A 17899-nucleotide genomic window follows, 5' to 3' on the forward strand; every position below is an offset into this window, starting at 1 on the left:
CCGTTGATAAAATAAATCCAATTTTTGCATAGGCAAGATATTGAGGACAGATTTGAAGGACCATTTTTTGCTTTGTTTTTCATCTGATTGGTCGTTTTCAAGGCATGGTGATGCAAACTGCATGCATGCTACTGCTAGGTCTATTTTTAATGAAGGAATCTCTATGAATAAAGGAAGTTAAAGCAATATGACAACAGCTCTATTTTGGTGAAAAAAAAAAAAAGTGATAAAGAAGTTACCTTCTAATTTTTCAAAATTCACTTTCGCACGCAAAAGTATAAAATTTGTATTTTTTTTTCACTTCCTGGTAATTATAAGACGAAATATGATCATCTCCTGATCTGAGCATTATTAAATTTTTTAGAATCTTTTATTATATGTCTTTTAGTGATAATAAATGAGTAAGATTTAATTTCTTTTACTTTTTATTTATTAACAACTAATTAATAATTAAATTATTTGTTTAAAACATAATCAGATTAGGAGAGAATCCTGATCCTTATAAGACAACTGAAAACGAACTGTGAATTTATTTCGCTATTCAATTCTGGATAACAATTAATTCAAACTACATTTTGAGAAAAGATACCAGCTATATATAAATATATATGAGAGAGAGAAAAAAAAATGTAAGAGACACAATCACATGTACAAGAAATTGAAGTTTACGAGGTTATCATCATATCATATGCATTTGTCTCATCCATTGTTGAGGAAGAAACATGTGATATCTGTTGATGTTTAATGTTACGCAGTCAAATCATAAATCGTTTATTTCATGTCCAAAAATTGAGATACAATATCTTCGCATTTGATAATACGAACCACTACTGAACGATTGACACTTATCACTTTGCTTTGGATGCTAGACAAACAACATCACTTCCGATAATGATAAATGAAAGAATTAGAACAACACTTCGTTGGAGACAACAACCTAATAAATGAAAGAAAAATTATATAAAAAGACGTTTAAATAATAAATACAGCCTGGATATGTCTAGATACAAGTTTAGCCCAAACTGATCCAGTGGATCAAGGCAAAAATGAAAAATTTGTCAGTTAGTACTCTGAGTCTTCAGAAGCTAATTCAACTCCAGGAAATTAGCAACAATGATGCACTGCCAGGAACAACAACAGAAACGAACATTAACACTTACACAAGAGCAATCTCAGTTCTCAAACATCATTTGCACCTACAAATTAGCAAAATATCTATACTAAACAATGAGAGCACTTGATGTTTCTTGAATGTTGAAACATAAATGGTAAAAAGATTGGGGTCCGGAAGGGGTTCGGTAGAGGAGATATATGGGACATGACACTTACCATTCCTGATTCTTGGATCCAACTTTTTTCAAACAGTACTGCCCACGAGTTATTAATTACTTGGAACTCTTTTTACCCTTGACCTCAGAAGCAGCTTTGGCAGCAGATTTAGCAAGGGTGGTCGGTTTTAGTACACTTTTGGGGTTAAGTGCTTTTCGAATTTTAAATGCAGCCCATGCTGTGCCTATGGCATGGCCAGCTGCATCAAGCCCTTCGCTGGTTGCTTCAGCTGCCTTTTCGCCGTACCTGGAGTTGTTCAGCATTACAGAAAGTCAACAATCTTGAATAGTCACAGCACACGAATTCATGCTCACTCATTAAACCAACTATTTTCATCATCTCATCTTTACTGTCCACTCCCAAATGAACAGCTTATAAAAGAGATGCTTAATTGATTTTATGTACAGGGTGTGGACTGTGGACTATGGACACGGATATCAAATTATAAAAAGTAATCACTTTAAATTCAGTAGTACACAGGGTTAAATTGGCCGCCAGCAATTTTTCTTTTTTCTGGGAACTTTTGTTCACCTTTCTATTCTTGGCTGAGTAACTTGATTAATTTCTTGCCATTACTGTAAAAGGTTCGTGCACTTGGATTTAAACTTACTTGTGAGAGACCAGTTGAGTCGTGACAGTGGATGATGTTGACATTACATTCTTTCCTGCTACTTCAACCGCGTCACACACCTTGTCTGTTTTCAGGAAAATAAATCAGTGATTAACATAATGAAACTGTTAAAGGCTGAAAATTTTTGAGTAACGAGGAAAAGGATCAGTGAGTCAGAAATGCAAGCAATGATAATGGTTCTTCAAAAGTTCAACGTAGTACAATGTTCTTGGGTATATCAAAATCAGTAAATCACCAAGAATCCAGCCATGGTTAAAAGAAATTTAGAGGGAATCATGCTGACGCTAAAAGTGAATCACTGATTCATCAATGGCTGACACCAAATGCAAAAGAAAAACAAAAAATCTATTCCAGGAAAAAGATCTGTCACATCAGTATATAAAGTTTGTAATCTTCATGATACATGTCAACAAATTGATAGACTTGTGTCCCTTTCTAATCATCCCAACAACATTTAGAATTAGTGTTAACCGATGATAAGAAAATCTTACTGAATATAAAAGGAGCACTCAACCATTTGTTATATAATTAAATGAGAACATAAAATAACAATATAATTTGCTTCATTAGAGTGAGACTACGATATTGCACCATTATATTTCCCCATCCTGGGAAAAAGTTCTAGCTAATGCCTGCACCACCACGTCTCACGCTACTATCTGATTGCATGACACCACATATATATTTCTCATTAAATACAAAACCATCATAAATGCATCACAAATGATTTGTGTATGTGAGGTAGCATGTAATTGGAGGGTGTTCTGATAACATACAGGTCAAATGCTTGCCATACTCCAATTCAAGTAGCCAGACATTATTTGAAAACATTGCACAAGCTGCATTGGTTTATGGTATTAACTACTAAGATTAACAAAATACTTCAATATTTAATTACTGAAGTTTCTCCCGTGACAAGCTAAAACAGCCAGTTCTCAATCTTCATAATAGGCTGACCCAGTAATTCAGCAACAATTGCTAAAAGCATATAAATACAAATGAAGGCCGACATTATGCATGCCATCACGCAATATAACATGCGTGATAGCACACATGTCACCATTTTATTGGGGGCAGATGGGCCCACATAACAGCCCCACCAATGCAAAGTCAAGACGAGTCATGTCTGTCACGTACTATAACATGTGCGACAGTGCGCATTTGATCAAAATCCAGTACAAACACTTATATATCAATTGATAAATTTATTCACTCAACAGTATTATGTACTAACCTAAATGCCCAAGCTATCAAAGTCTTTTTCACAATGTATGCTATCAAACTCTCACGCGGGTGTTAGTCTCTCATTTGATTGTAAGCTCAATTCTTCAAACAAGTTATAGCAGATTACAGAGTATCTGAAGTGGGAAGTTGAACTTATTAATTGATATTTAATTCCATTTCCCTACAGAAAATTACAAGAGAAAAGAAGAGTAACATGAACAAGTTGCAATTTAAAATGCTTCAAAGAAGTTTTTACTTGTGGCGAATTCAACGCATCATGTATTATGGGATTCCATTAGAATACTAAACATATTGCAATGAAAAAAAATCAATTGGCTCATATGTTTTATATTGTAAGAACCATTATCATTGCTTGCAGTTCTGACTCACTGATCCTTTTCCTCGTTACTCCAAATTGTTCAGCCTTTAACAGTTTCATTATGTTAATCACTGATTTATTTTCCTGAAAACAGACAAGGTGTGTGACGCAGTTGAAGTAGCAGGAAAGAATGTAATGTCAATATCATCCACTGTCACTCTTGGACCCTCATATCTACCCCTGATTTTCAGATTAATAGTAGGAAACGACTAGCAGTTAAAGGCCATGATCAGCATCATAGTTTCCAAAACAACCTAAGGAAGGAATGTCATTCATATCTTCGTGATTCTTTGTAATTAAACCTAAAACAATGCTAACCTTCCTGCATGATAGCCCAAATCCACCTGAGATCTAAACTATCTCTCTCTGTTCATCTTCATATTTATAAAAAAAAAAATTAAAATAGAACTCTTGATCACAATAATATCTATCTAGCCAGTTATTGTCGTCGTTGGTCATTTTTCTTGTCATGCTCATACATGCAGAGTTTTGAATTCACGTCTGTAACTTCTTCTATTTTGTCCATTAATATACAAGTACTAAGTTCCCCTTCAGGGGAAGTAGGGGGGAAAAAAAAAAGACGACGAAGAGGCCCATGTGAGTATGAAGTGAAATTGCTAATGTATATGCCTTAATCACTAAAGCTAAAAGGGTGCAGTTTGGAACTATTGTTCTTATGATCAAGAGTTCTATTGTATAAAAATTTTTATAGAGATTTTTATTAAAAAAAAAAAAATCCCCCCAACAACAAAGACTACCTCAAGAAGCAGTTTTAAAATCTTTTGACACCAGGCCCATAGTCATAGAGATTCAACAAATGGGTTTGTCCCACAAGTAATGGGCTTCCTCTTCTAAAAAAGAAAAGTTCAAAATGAAACCCTTATATCTAAGGTAAAAGCCCATAAAAAATGTTGAAGGACCATCCACAAAAGCGGAAGATCTCAAAGCCTGATCTATTTGATGCATCAAAGTGTACTGACTCAAGAGACTTGTGAAAATTAAGTTAATCACCTGAAATAAAAAATAAAAAATTCAGTTTTGTACATTTTATTCTGTAGGACAATTAGGACTGTCAAACTAATCTGATGCCCTTGTCAAATCAATTAACCTATACAAACTTTCAGTGAAGATTATGACCCTATTTATCAAACTTCATAGATACAACCCTGAACATGGTTAGAGGCAAGACTGAGGTGTGACAAAATGGCGGCAAAGGATTAAATACATGCGTGCAATATGAGTTTATGAACCCAATGCTGAAATACAAAGGGGTACACAGCTCCACATTTCATGCACATGTTGAACTATTGAAACATTATGGAAATTGGAAGTTCTGCAATGAATGCAACTTAATGAACATACAAAACCAAGTCTCAAGATTATAAACATACTGAATCCATCCAGAGATGCAAGGACGATTTCTCCAGGGAGGAGGTTGAAAAACTTCTTGCCGGCTTTCGTGTTGGCAACTGAACTCGTGAAAAACCCAGAGACTTTTACAACTCCAGAGAGAACCCCAGTTGCTACTTTCTCTGTCATTTTTGTCACTCTCTTAGCCCTGCATAAAATCACCAAACCAATATACTATAACATGTAATACAGAATTAAACAACCATCAATAAAAAGCAAAGACAGGATGAAGATCCCACTGTAGGATAGCACCACATTCTTAATTGCTTCTCTACAGTAATATACAATAACATTGCATTCAAGCATACCATCCACTTTTAGGATCTTCGCAAAACATCCAAACATTCCCTCATTTCCATCAATAACCAAAAAAAAAAAAATACTAAAATCTAAAAAGACAATAACAAACACTACGACAACTCGAAACCTTCCAAATACCAACCAAAGCTGGGTTCTAACTATATTAAAATTCAACAAATAACACTGACGCTGGCATTTCTTTTTACCTTTTAATCCTCTTCAATGTCTGGGGACTAACCTCTGAGGTTTCCCCAGGAATCATCCTCTTCTTCAAAACCTTATTTCCCCACTTCAACCTATCCACCGTCACTTCCCCACACCACAAAATCCCCCTGATCAGCTGCCCTGACCCAGCAGCAATCAATTTCGCTGCAGTCCCACTATAATCCTCCACATTAGGCGCCAACGTAGTCCAATAAGCTGCACTCTTTTCCTCCATCACTTCCCTTTTCTTCCCCGTCATCTCCAGCGGCGTCACTTCTTTCGCTATTTCCCCATCGATCTCCTTCACCTTCTCCGAAACTTTCTGCACCGAGAAACAACTATATTGTTGTAATATCCCATCTAATTCCTGCAATAATTTCTCCTGTCCTTTGGATGCGATGGTAAGCCCGTAATTTAACAAATCAGAATCAGAATTTGATCCAGGCTGAGGCGGGAAACTGAGAGAGAAGAAATAATGAGAATCATCAAGCTTAACGGCGGCTATGTCTTTAGTTAACGGCCACTGGATCTCGTCACCAACGGAAGCGAGAACTGCAACTACATTTCCGTCTTGAATTAGGCGAATGATTTTGAAATCGCTGCACGCGAGCTCCACGCTGTAGGATTTATCAATGAGGTGAAGGATTGCACCGGGGACTTTAATTAGAGTTTCCTCGTCAGCTTGCGGTGGCGCCGAGGGTTTGGTGTTACCAGTTGCTGCGGTTTCCGGGAACAAGTTTTCTGTTAAATCACGCATGTCAAGCGACGGGTAGAGATTGGACGGGGGTGACTGTGATGATGATGGTGGTGATTGGGATTTATAATTTATCGGAGCTTCGGGGTTCGAATCAATTACTTGAGGGTAGAGGGATGTGTGATTAGGGTTAGGGATTGGTTGTTGATACGACATCGTTTCGCTTTCTGAATTTGGACTGGCTATGATGTGAATGAGAGAGCAAACAGGTTTCCGTTGATGGTTGTTGACGAAGGCGACAATGATGGAGTGAGGGACGCGTGGCGGGATCCGGAGAGGTCGCGTTTTCGAAAGACGTGACGTTTCGAACTGTCTTGGGAAAATTCCCGCGCTTGTACCGTTAACAATTATTTAATTTTAAGGGTGGGCTTTTTCCACCAACGACTTTTGTAAATTTACCCTACTCTTCAAATACAATTACAATAAATTTACAATATTTTAAAAAATATAAATTAATACAAATTTTATACAGTTAATCAATTACATCTTTTTATTAATTTTTTCTTAAATTTTTTTATTATATTTGATCATAAATTTTAATAAAAAATTTATTTTACTATTTTATTATTATAATAAAAAAAACTAAATTATTCCAATAAACATAAGTTATTGTATCTAATAATTTAGATATTTAATTTTGTGATTCATAATTTAATATCTTCGAATGAAATCTAATTACCTTACATGTAAATTATATAAATATGACAGCCCAATAAATTACATGAATATTATACTATAAAGACCCTATATTAATTTAAATTAAAGTTTAATAATCATACTAATAAAGTAGTATTAGACACAATGAATTTGATATAAATTTAGAAGAATATTGATGTTAAAGCAAATTTTTGGTAATTTTGTCTTATAGGAGTAAAATAATCAATTTAAACTTATGACAAAGCAATCTTTCTAATAAAATATAATTAAAAAAATTAAAGTTACAAAAAAGTAAATTAAGATAGATTTAATTAGTTAATTCTCCAAAATTCTTCTTTATTTAAAATTTTGAAAAAATAGTGTGCACTTTTTGTAATTATTTTCTAAAAAAAGAATGATTTAGTAATCCATTGGTAGAAACTATGCACACAAGGTTTAATTGCACCTTGACAACCAAACAACATTAAACTTTTTTTTAATAAAAGCTCAACTTATAAAAACTTTATTAATAAAAATTTTACTTAAATGAACTCCATTTAAAAAGCGATACTAAACGGAGAAAATAGAGTAACTTAGTTAAATAAATGAATGAATGTTGTTTCGTTAAGTTTTTTGTTAATTTAAATTAAATTAGATAAAAAAATCAAATTACTAATTACGTTTTAAGTATACAAATTACGTACTGTCGTTAAAAGTTAATGCTGTAGAACAATAGGTCACTAGAAAGACTACCCCATTTGTGGTCACGTCATGCTGAAAGAGACAAGTTTACCATATTCTTCTATCCAATTAATTTAACCATCCCATTGAATTAAATTAATTTTCATATTATATAGATTGAATCATCTGATAATAATTGTCTTCAAACCAACAACTATTCCAATATTTTAATGCATAAGATATTCCAAATCGAAGCTCTGAATAATCATACAGAAGCTGATGAGTCATGAATGGGAAAAACTTCCCCACTTGAAAGATATTACAATTATTATCAATTTTTTTTTTTAAAGATAAGTTTAATTACACAGAAAACCTCATCAAAATTTCAACAAGAAAGTGCGAATCTCCATAGGACCAAGCTCAACAACAAGAGTTGAGGCATCAACAGGGCCACCTCTAACAGGGGAATGTGTTTTGCCACTTTCTCCTTCAACTTTCCACGTCATTTTCTTCATCTCCAATTTTTCCTGGTTTGCTGATAAGCTCATTTCCTTCAGCTGCTTTATCTGAAAGTTCAAATACCAATTGACCCAGAAAGCCATTTAGCGCCATCATCATTATTATTATTATTTTTGGGGCACTAATGAAATTAAGAGCTTCTTGGAAAGAAAGGTCGGTTTTGCGGACATTAAACACAAAACATACTTTGACTGAAGCAATACTAGTCGTAGTAAGAAATGATACATACTGATTTGCCCTTGAACATTTTCTTCAGTTCGACTTTGGCTAGAGTTGAGTACTCGGCATCTTCACCCTCCTAATCACATAAAATCATGAGAGAAGTGGAATTAAGCTGTGCTCATAGTGTGTAACTTACCCGTGGAACAAAAAGTACATAATCAACTTAATTACAATGGGAATCTTTATTTGTACGACTTCATAGTTTCACACTTTTATATATATTCATCGCCTGGTGCATTTGTCTATATCGCTCTACTGAGTTTTAGTTGTAATACATCTAATAAAAGTCTCATTTGGTGAATTTTAGTGGGAACATGAAGAGGAGCACCAGGTGTATTTTCTTTACCTCGTATAGATGTGCCAGTCGCAGAAGAACACTTCCATCATCCAACTCCTGCAAGAAGTAATTAGATTTAGATACAGATAAATTTTATCAATTCATTCTACAGTGAGTAAAGATGCTGTTACCTGAAGAGTAATTAAAGCAACATTGAGAGGCAGGCTGTAGTCTGATTCCATGGCAGTTGATTTTGTCAGATGAGATTCTGTCCAAGTCTCTAACTTCTGAATAATTAAATTCTTGAGTCAGTTTAAGATCTGTAACAAGTTGATAACAAAGTGGCTACAATCTAGTCATACCTCTTGTGTGAAAGCCAAGAGAAGTGGTGAATAAACTTCTTGGCCAGTTGTTCGCCGCCAGCGTGCTCCAGCCCCTAGTTGATTGACGCTCAAATAATAATTTCCTCTAATCTGACGCAAGAATAAAAATAACTTCCAGATGAGGAAAGAATCCAAAACTGAGAAGAACATTGATGCTTGATCGTTGAATTGTATCTTGCCCCTAACCTAAGTCCAACACTAATTACACAGCAGAAAAAAGAATTTTATTTGCTGTAACTGACCAGGAATTTAACAACTTATATAGTATGCATTTCTTCTAATGGCTAGGTTGCATAAAATTCTTTAAGTATAAGGTGCAGTTGTTATATGATATTATACCGTTAGTCCTTCACAATTATCTCGAACACAAACACTTTCATCAAGGGCTTCTCCAACTCCCCTGCCATCATCAGCAAGCATACGCCTTGTTCATAGACAATGAAAAGTCAGTTTTACATGTACATATGTACCACAATATGTAGAAATGATCTCAATACAGAAATATAAAATAACAAGGAAATTGAACCTATGAAGCATTATCTCTACTTGTCCATCTTTAATGCTGGCTCCTCCAGTAGCACGATCAACTAAGACTGAGAATTCAGATTTCTTATCCGTAATGAAAATTCCAAGATTAAGCTGGAAAATCGTATGGAACAATATTAGTGTTCCCAAAATAGAATTTTTTTTTGAAGTTTCTCAAATCGTTATCAGAAAAACTACTGAGTATTTTTATCAAGTTGGAAAAGAATCACTGTTCTAATGCGACTATAATTTGGCCCTTTGCATACCTCCAGGGATTGCTGACTTCCAAAGAGAATGTTCAGCTTGATAATTTATAGTGAAATACTTGGAAAGTAATGAGGGCTCTAGTTGGTTCAACCGGTAAAAACCTCTTTGGGTGGTACAAGATGTTTAGTATTAGAACCCCATTCACATGGGAGGGGAGGAGGTTTGTCTTCATTCATGCAATACTTTAAATATAAGCTGGTACAGCAATTTTATACAGCAATACATTCAATTGAACAGTGCATGACCATTTCTTTTAGAGCATATATTAGTACAATAAATAATCCATACCAATTGAACTTCTGTGTTCCTTGATGCAATTATAATTTTCCATGAACCTATTTTAATAAGATAGATGCAGAACAAAACACTCGTCGTATGATGAGTGTCTGTGGAAAATTAGATTTAAAGGCTGGGCCAAATATTCCTGCTATTGTCAAGTCCAAGGACCTAGAGAGGTCAGGCTTTGCAGTATCAGGCAGATGTGGCCAAAGGTAATAAGCTGGCCTAGTGCATCCATAGCACACTCTTATGCTAAACTCACATGCACAAATATTTAGATCATACATATATTTATACTTAATGTTGTTCAGATTAGTAAAAAGAATATTACTGGATAGTAGTTCCCTGCTACTGGTTCATTAACTTGGAGGGACCAGTCAGCTCTGTAGTCTCGGACCTGCAAAGAGCCATGATAGATATTCAAGTTAATAGTTGAGCAACAGCAGAATATATGAGCAATAATTTAACTTTTTAGGAAGAATGAAACTCAAGGTAAGCAGAGATAATGAATTTAGTTATCAAAACAAGAGAACAAAGATAGATTTTCATCAAAAACTGCTTGTAGAATGGTAACATATAAAGACATTATATGTCTTGGTTAATAAAGTCAGCTGCCAATCTGCTATAAGAAAAGCAACAAATCTTTTCCAGACAGCTGAATCTCACAACAAACTCCATCCAATTGCTGCTATAAAATCTAATAATAATCCAATATGGACATGATGAGAAACAATTGTTTATTTTGCTGATATTCGAAATTTCAAATGCTTCTTTGAAAAGAGAGAGAGATTAACGAGTCAAGGAATGGAGTAATTGATATCAAAGAGGAAATGAGAAATTGAGGTTACCCGCTTTAGGAAGTCCCTTCCGTTCGAATCAGTATAAAAGACCTTTTCTGTGACCATGTTGGCTGTCATCCGTGATATTACCTCTTTCCCAACACTATCTTCTGTTGGAATTGGCCCAATCTTCAAAATGAAATATTTTCAGAACTAATAATATTTGAGTCTAGAATGATCACACTTAATTACTATCAAAACTGAGTAGAAATTTAACCATAATGAGGAAGAAAGGTACGTGATAAACAGTTGAACTATGTGATAAAAAAGTCAGATAATGGAAGAAAGGTGTCAAAAGCTAGGTAATGTGACTCACTGTGTACTCTACTTCAGCATGCTCTTTGTCGATGTAAAGTCTTGTGACCTAACAAACAACAAAGTCAACAAATAATCAACTTGTGGGAGGCAAAAGAAATCAACAATAAGCATAGATAATGAATCTGAATACGAAAACAAAATGTTAAAATTAATTTCAAATAGGTCTTTCGCATGGAAATCATTAAATTACAATCAGTTGTAAAGTCCCCAAGCCTTTTTTTTTTTTTTTTTTGGAATCATGGCATCCTTTACAGCTATATTTCAAATTTATGCATCTTCAAAATATGAAGAAAAAGCAGCGGTTATGATAATACGCCACCGAAACTATTATAAAGTTTCAATTTTCAATATCTTGTAAATTATATAATTAACCCTCCAGATGAAAAACATATCCTGTATTGTTGCACAACACTGATGTTGATATTCCCTGGTGTGTATGTGTAGGGACTTGTACATATACACTTAATGTATATAGACAGAAGGGGGTGTTGAACGGTAAGATTGATGACCTGGTAGATCCATGAATTAAATTGTTGGTGCACTTCATCAACCAGTGGCCCACGAATAATTTTAATGGGCACCTGCAAATTAAATTAACATATTTTAATAGATATAAAGGAAGATCAAAGTAATTACCAAATGTTTGCACAACTAATAGACAGTGGAAGAGATAAGAAGTTGCGAGGAAAAAAAGAAAATATATTAGAAATTGCACAGGCAAAATTCCATAAATTTGGATGAGGCTTTGTGGTGTTGATGGAAGTAGCTTATTAATTTTTCACTTTCATGTGTTCTTCCACATTTACATTTCTGTGTAGTGAGAATGGCAAGATAGGAAGCAAACCAAATAATGTTCTTACTGATCTTGAAACAACATTTGGTTGTGCCCCATTAGTCCGGAAAATGTAGGCACCTGAAGACTGCAAGAGAGGGTAGACAATTGGAATGTCAACTGGCACCACAACAGAATTTGGATATTCTAATCCAGGGTACCGCGAGAACTTACCTGAGTATCTACCATTGAACCATACCAGAGAAAGCTCTGTTGTATCGGTACATCAACCTGGTAAAATGTTATCACCTCTTTACATATGCACCTCTTTACATATGCATCTATTAATATATGCACTGGAAAATGGGTATATAGCCTGTGTGACAGTATGTGTAAGTGGATGATATCAACAATTCGTAGTTTGGTCCACCAAGATACAACTTACCCCAGTTCTTGAATTATACATCCGTTTGAGCTGTCCTGTGGTTCGAGAAAAGGACATCTTCAGATTTCCAGGTCCAACTTCAACAGTCTTATCCTGTGGACTGTCTGCCGCTAAGAAAAATCCCTTTCTTCTTTTCACTGCATCATTGTGCAGCATAAACAGAAGACAATACAATAGAATGAACTACAAAAATGACTTATAGAATCTCCTTAGTAAAGATTATGTGCAAGTTAAATGATGTTCAACATTTGTACGCTCCTAAGGCAGAGCAAGGGCAAAGGAGTAGACAAGTACCTTTCCCAGCTGCTCGGGAAATGAAGTAAGTGTTCCAACCTAGTGGTGGCACAGTTACTTGAAAGAGAAGCCAATATCTGGGTACTTGCTTTGATGACTGTCCCAAGTAGGCCTCTGTGTAGAATTTTCTTAAGTTGCTTGTAACATTATCCAAATTTACATATTGCACAGTGATAGCATTGCCCAAGGGATCTTTGACAATAAGATTAGCATCATTAACCTGGTAGGTATTGTATTTGAAAATCACAATTAGGGAAAATATTGTACTTTTTATTAGCATGTTAATAGGAAAGAAGAAGGTCAAGACAGAGCTCATGGTACTAAAATCTGATAAGGTGTACTAATAATAGGCATTTGATCAGGTCCTCACTAACATAATTAATAGAATCACACTTGTTCCCAAATCCACAAAAAAGGAGCAAATATGTACTCACTGGTATTCTAATAATGTCAGTTCGGTTCCATCCAAGAGGATTATATGCCACTACAACCTGAAAGTAACCATTTGATGGAAGATGAAAAATGCTTGTACGAACAATAGGGAAAAAAAAGAAGGATAATATGAAAAGTTACCAAATTCTTCCCTTCTGGAATGCCTTTCTCTGTAGGAGGGCAGTAGCTGATATTTAGTAATGGACACTGTTCAATAAAAGTATAAAACAAAGGAAGAAAAAGGAGGAGAGTGAATAGCGGCAATTAGGCAAGGAATAAATGATCTTCTGAAAATACTATGAATCGCGTAATTTTCAGGCTGCATAGCAACCTCACAGCATTTATATGATGTCTTAGGAAAGTTATAACACAACACATGATGAATGCATATAAATACCATCCGAGAAAAATGCGAAATTATGAAGTTGAAAAAATCAATATCTATAGCTTCTCAAAAAATTGATTTTGGAATTTATCTCTTTATATTGAAATAAATTAAAATCTTACCTGACTAAATGTGGATGCTGGCTTTGTACATTGATCTCCTGACTTCCTGCTAGCAAGGCATGATAGAGAAGAACTAACAACAACTTCAGCCTGTAAAAAGTGGTAGCACTAAAAGGTTAATAACAAATTCAGCATACATGAGGAATCGTGGTGAAAGAGACAAAGCTTAAAGCTAAAAGGTCAAATTCAGAGGGAAGTCAATCAACCCACCTCAGAGGCTCCAATAGCGAGGCGTTTAGCATAGTCGTTTGTTGTATGTTGTTTGGCAGTACCAGTGACAGCATCATGGTGCTGAGCAATTCCCAAAGCATCGCCCAAAGCAGAAGTGGTGGGACCGGGTGATTTCTTCCCCGCCAGGAATTCTAGTTGTCTTGATGCCTATTTAATCAGGAAAATCCAAAAAAATGATGAAAAAAACTTCAGCTACGAAGAGTCTGTTTTATTATAAACATGAAAAGACCACATAATAACCTAGCTTAAAAGAACAGGAGGAGAAGAGTTCCCCCAATCTCGTGCCAAAAAACGTACCAAGTAAAATCCACTCAGCACCCGAACATATCCCTTCAATGCGGGCCGACTAGTAAAGAAGCCTGTCCAATAAGCATTTCGTCGATCTGCATAGCTGCCAGCAATTATACATAGTACAATCATATGCTTAAAATAGATTTTTTTGAGGGATAAAAATGCTTTTATCAACAAAAGGAAAGGGAATAAATGATGGCACTAGTTATGCTCACGGGAAGTAGTCATCAGTTTTCAGAGGCCATGGTCCATTTGCTGCATTTTTTGCTTCAGTGTAGAGAGATGGTGTAGAATATAATGCATTCACTCGACCACCCTGAGAATTACATAATCTATACTAAGCAATATATATAGTTCGACTGAAAATGGATGGTGGAAATTAAAACTCAAACTACAGACAGATTGATAGAGAAGAGTCTCAGGGGAGTTATCATCAGGGCTGGTGTTTGACGACAACATTGTCAAGGATAATCTATGGAAATATGTATAATCTCACGTATAACAGAAAATTGATAAAATCACACTTCTCATGAACTCTACCTTGTTAACATAGTGAATCAGTTTGTCCATCTGCTTGAACCAAGACTCCGCATATTGGTACTGGAAATCATCGCCCATTGTCCACATAATATGGTTATCCCTGGTGACATTTGCCTACAGATTATGACATGGCTACTTCCTGTCATAGCATGCTTAAATATCTGTGTTCAAACAATAAGAGCAACAGACGAAGAAATTTTACTTGGGTTAAAGCAGTGTCAATAAAGTCATTAACCCACTGTTCAACATTGTAGCCATCTAGAAGTGGATTGTCCTGCAGTCATAATGAAACAGAAGAGCTACGATGAAAAGAAAAAATATAAATAAACTCAACCAACCTTTTAGAAGAGTAAACCTAGCAGAAAATAAGAACCTGAACGGGGTCAAAATCATCAGTTAATTCAAAATGGAAACCACTTGGAGGACTATAATGCACGGGAAAGGCATTGGTAAAAATCTGCAAAAGAACACAGACAGCTTAAAGTGATCATGAGAAAACTCAAAAAGAAAACAAGATGGAAACTGGTAATGGAGGTCACAGTTTCCAACCTGAGACGAAGAACCAAAAGTCTTGGACCCACGCCATATAACTTCAAGGGATTTGTCTTCCTTGCGCTTTGCTCTGTCCTGATAATCAATTCTGGCAAAATGTACAGAATCGAAACCAAGCTGCCAGTAAAAGCTTTTTATCAATTAAAACATATCCCCTTCGGCATAATTCATAAATGATAAATGGAAACTGAGACTCTCAAATGATAACCTTATGCATACAATTATGTCATGACATTTGGTTAAACAGAACACGTCACTTGTTACAAAGAGTGGAAAATATTTGGTTGCAAAAGGGTACCAAAATCAGTTCACTTTATTGCCTTACTGAAGCATGCTTATGATTATATCATTTTTTTTTAATTTTAAAAAAAGGTACTGACCAACAGGGTGTGCAAATCTTACAAATAAAATTATTTACCTCAACACCAAGTAGATAAGCTTGCACAGCTGAGTGTCCAAATGGATCAATTTGCCATCCAGCTTTAGGAGTTTTGTTAAAGTGCTGCTTAATATAATGATGACCAAGAGTTGTTTGGTCTATCATGTCTACGTAATGGGTTGTGGCTTCATCATGCATACACCAACCTCCATTTCTGCAGATAGACACAAAAGGATTTGTCATACATTCCAAAAAGAAATTAAAAAATTGTGGCTGTTGATAACTGCATACACGAATTCCAATTGGCTGGCATCAACAAGTTTTCTCACTTGTTCTTGTATTTCTGGACTTTGCCCAACCCACCATCGATGGAAAAATGCCTGTCGTTTGTATCAAACATTATCATATGAGAAAAAGAAAGATACAATTATTGAAGAGCAGTAAGGAATAGGAAATGGAGGCAAAATGAATGCACACTCACGCATTGAAAATTGCATTGCAATTGGCTAATCTATTTGGAAATGTAACAACCAACTAGTCTTACCATTTATCCATCCCTTTTAATGAAACAAACGTATAAATTATGAAAGGTAAAGATTACCGGCAAAGTGTTAATTAACTGATATATGTAAAAACTCATCATGGTTCAAAGAAGATTCACTTGTAAACATTTGAAACCTACTTTAGGTTCAACTTTTCAATAAAGTTGCAGACAATTAACCCATCCACACGTGGCAATTAAGAAAAAAGAATATATGCAATACAACAATCGTTTGTATACCAATAATCCCACGTTCACCGCTGCAGAACAAGGAATAAAGGGAATTTAATTAATTACCATTTCAGCAAACACAAATTTTCTATTTGGATCCCGACGCAGAGCTTCCACAACTGAGTCCAACACATTCTCCACACAAGCACTCTACACCAAAAACGATAACAGCAGAGATAAAACAAAGGAAATTCACGAGATAACAAAAATCAAACTGATCAACAACAACAAGTTGTATATACAGTTAATACCTGAATGCTATTATTTGATCCAACATAGTATTGATCAACTGTCTTCAGCCATCCAACATCATCATGTGAATGTGCAACCAAATGAACATTCAATTTGCCCGCCACAACTCCGGCTCCAGTATTGTACTTCACATAATCGCTACCATTAACAACTGACGAGCACAAACACAGCACACAGAGCAATACAGAAGCCAAACTCTTCAGCTCTTCCATTCTCACACAACCCAGATGCGAGTCTAGCTATCTATGCCTCTTCTCTTCATCAACATACATGCATGCATACATATATGTAATGTCAAAAGATCACTACTTGGACTAGGTAGCATGAATGTGGACAATTAATTGACATCGTACTTCACTACAGACAGTATGTGCAGGCCGGTGTGAACTAAGGATTTGGACTTATTATGGCTAGTGAAGTGGCTATTTTTCTTACGTTAATAATGATAATGGAGCCCATACCTGAATTTAACTGCATTTTAACAAATTTAAAAAGTCCAGTTTCACGGTGATCCGTGACTATTGTAAGCGTGTTTCCTGGCCGTTGATACACTTTTGCGTGGTCAATAATATTGATCTAACAGCGACAATTTATTTAATATGTTAGGAGGAGGTAGTAGCGTGTAGGTTAGTGCTTTGGTAACGGCTCGTGGACCCACATGACATGTTGTTCACTTATGTCATTGGAGAAGGGATGGCGCAGTGGATTGACTGCAGCTGCCACTGTAAAGAGGACACTGAGCTTGCTGTGATGGGTTAGAGTGATGTGATAATACACTTGATTAAACCTCTCACAAAATGTAACGCCATGTTTGGTTAAAAGAGGATCACATTTCATTTTTAAGATAAGGACAACGGAGAAATGGTGACAGCTTATGAAAGTCATTAGCAGTATAATTGATGAGCAATTACCCGATGGATTTGTTTAACCATTTTTGACAATTCTTGTAATGTGCAAAATTTACGGTTTGGAATATTAAATACTTCTTAAATAATTAACCAAACAAGGAAGAAAGGGTCCCCTATATATTAAAATCGTATCTCAATTTAGTGCTACAAAAGCTAACTTAACCCAGTTGAAAACCTTGCCGTTTTATTAACCAGTTAAAATAGGTTTATCTCAGATTATATAATCTTAACAGAAACTAGTTTTTATTAAAAAAATAGCAACAAAGGATCTCTCAAAAATAAAATAATAGCAATAAAGGGCTAAATAATAGGCCGGAAACCTCAGTGGAGCTGGCAAGCACTGACCA

At 35.3% G+C, this 17899-nt stretch overlaps 2 protein-coding genes across 7 annotated transcripts; both read right to left on the reverse strand.

Annotated features, from left to right (window-relative positions):
• Positions 1-868: 868 nt before the first annotated feature.
• On the reverse strand, positions 869-6522 carry LOC18037370 (protein EARLY-RESPONSIVE TO DEHYDRATION 7, chloroplastic). Of its 2 annotated transcripts, XR_002904674.1 has the most exons (5): positions 5480-6522; positions 4955-5121; positions 1940-2024; positions 1330-1575; positions 873-1121 (listed from the first exon to the last, which is right to left on the reverse strand). XR_002904674.1 is itself a non-coding variant. In XM_024180868.1 (4 exons), exons 1-4 carry the CDS (start codon positions 6385-6387, stop codon positions 1386-1388), a joined length of 1350 nt encoding a protein of 449 aa, XP_024036636.1. In that variant the 5' UTR covers positions 6388-6522; the 3' UTR covers positions 869-1385. The 2 variants fall into 2 exon arrangements, 1 of the variants encoding a protein (XP_024036636.1); XM_024180868.1 differs by having other exon boundaries at positions 869-1575.
• Positions 6523-7788: 1266 nt separating this feature from the next.
• LOC18036311 (alpha-mannosidase) lies at positions 7789-17000 on the reverse strand. 5 transcript variants are annotated; one of them, XM_024180079.1, is made up of 29 exons: positions 16644-16856; positions 16459-16542; positions 15912-16000; positions 15660-15834; positions 15239-15358; positions 15063-15146; positions 14892-14963; positions 14690-14803; positions 14365-14465; positions 14156-14249; positions 13838-14005; positions 13628-13717; positions 13262-13327; positions 13123-13179; positions 12689-12908; positions 12395-12531; positions 12184-12240; positions 12038-12097; positions 11687-11758; positions 11176-11223; positions 10869-10988; positions 10352-10417; positions 9476-9588; positions 9289-9373; positions 8929-9039; positions 8758-8853; positions 8636-8683; positions 8297-8365; positions 7789-8114 (listed from the first exon to the last, which is right to left on the reverse strand). In XM_024180079.1, the coding sequence occupies exons 1-29, from the start codon at positions 16854-16856 to the stop codon at positions 7926-7928; spliced, it is 3018 nt and encodes a 1005-aa protein (XP_024035847.1). In that variant the 3' UTR covers positions 7789-7925. The 5 variants fall into 5 exon arrangements, 4 of the variants coding, with proteins under 4 accessions (XP_024035847.1, XP_024035849.1, XP_024035848.1 ...); XM_024180081.1 differs by having other exon boundaries at positions 7926-8114; positions 15950-16000; positions 16644-16751; XM_024180080.1 differs by lacking the exons at positions 12038-12097; positions 12184-12240 and having other exon boundaries at positions 7926-8114; positions 16644-16999.
• Positions 17001-17899: the final 899 nt, after the last annotated feature.

The sequence above is a fragment of the Citrus clementina genome, unplaced genomic scaffold, assembly GCF_000493195.1.
Source record: "Citrus clementina cultivar Clemenules unplaced genomic scaffold, Citrus_clementina_v1.0 scaffold_7, whole genome shotgun sequence".
Taxonomy (NCBI): domain Eukaryota; kingdom Viridiplantae; phylum Streptophyta; class Magnoliopsida; order Sapindales; family Rutaceae; genus Citrus; species Citrus x clementina.

Coding starts and splice junctions, on each gene's coding strand:
- LOC18037370 (XM_024180868.1), bottom strand. CDS start 6,387: ATGTCGTATCAACAACCAATCCCTAACCCTAATCACACATCCCTCTAC. Junction 2,025..4,954: donor TGCATCTCTGGATGGATTCA/GTATGTTTATAA, acceptor TCCTGAAAACAG/ACAAGGTGTGTGACGCGGTT. Junction 1,576..1,939: donor ACTCAACTGGTCTCTCACAA/GTAAGTTTAAAT, acceptor GAACAACTCCAG/GTACGGCGAAAAGGCAGCTG.
- LOC18036311 (XM_024180079.1), bottom strand. CDS start 16,856: ATGGAAGAGCTGAAGAGTTTGGCTTCTGTATTGCTCTGTGTGCTGTGT. Junction 15,835..15,911: donor GCCAGCCAATTGGAATTCGT/GTATGCAGTTAT, acceptor GTCTATCTGCAG/AAATGGAGGTTGGTGTATGC. Junction 9,040..9,288: donor ATAATTGTGAAGGACTAACG/GTATAATATCAT, acceptor TTCTTGCGTCAG/ATTAGAGGAAATTATTATTT.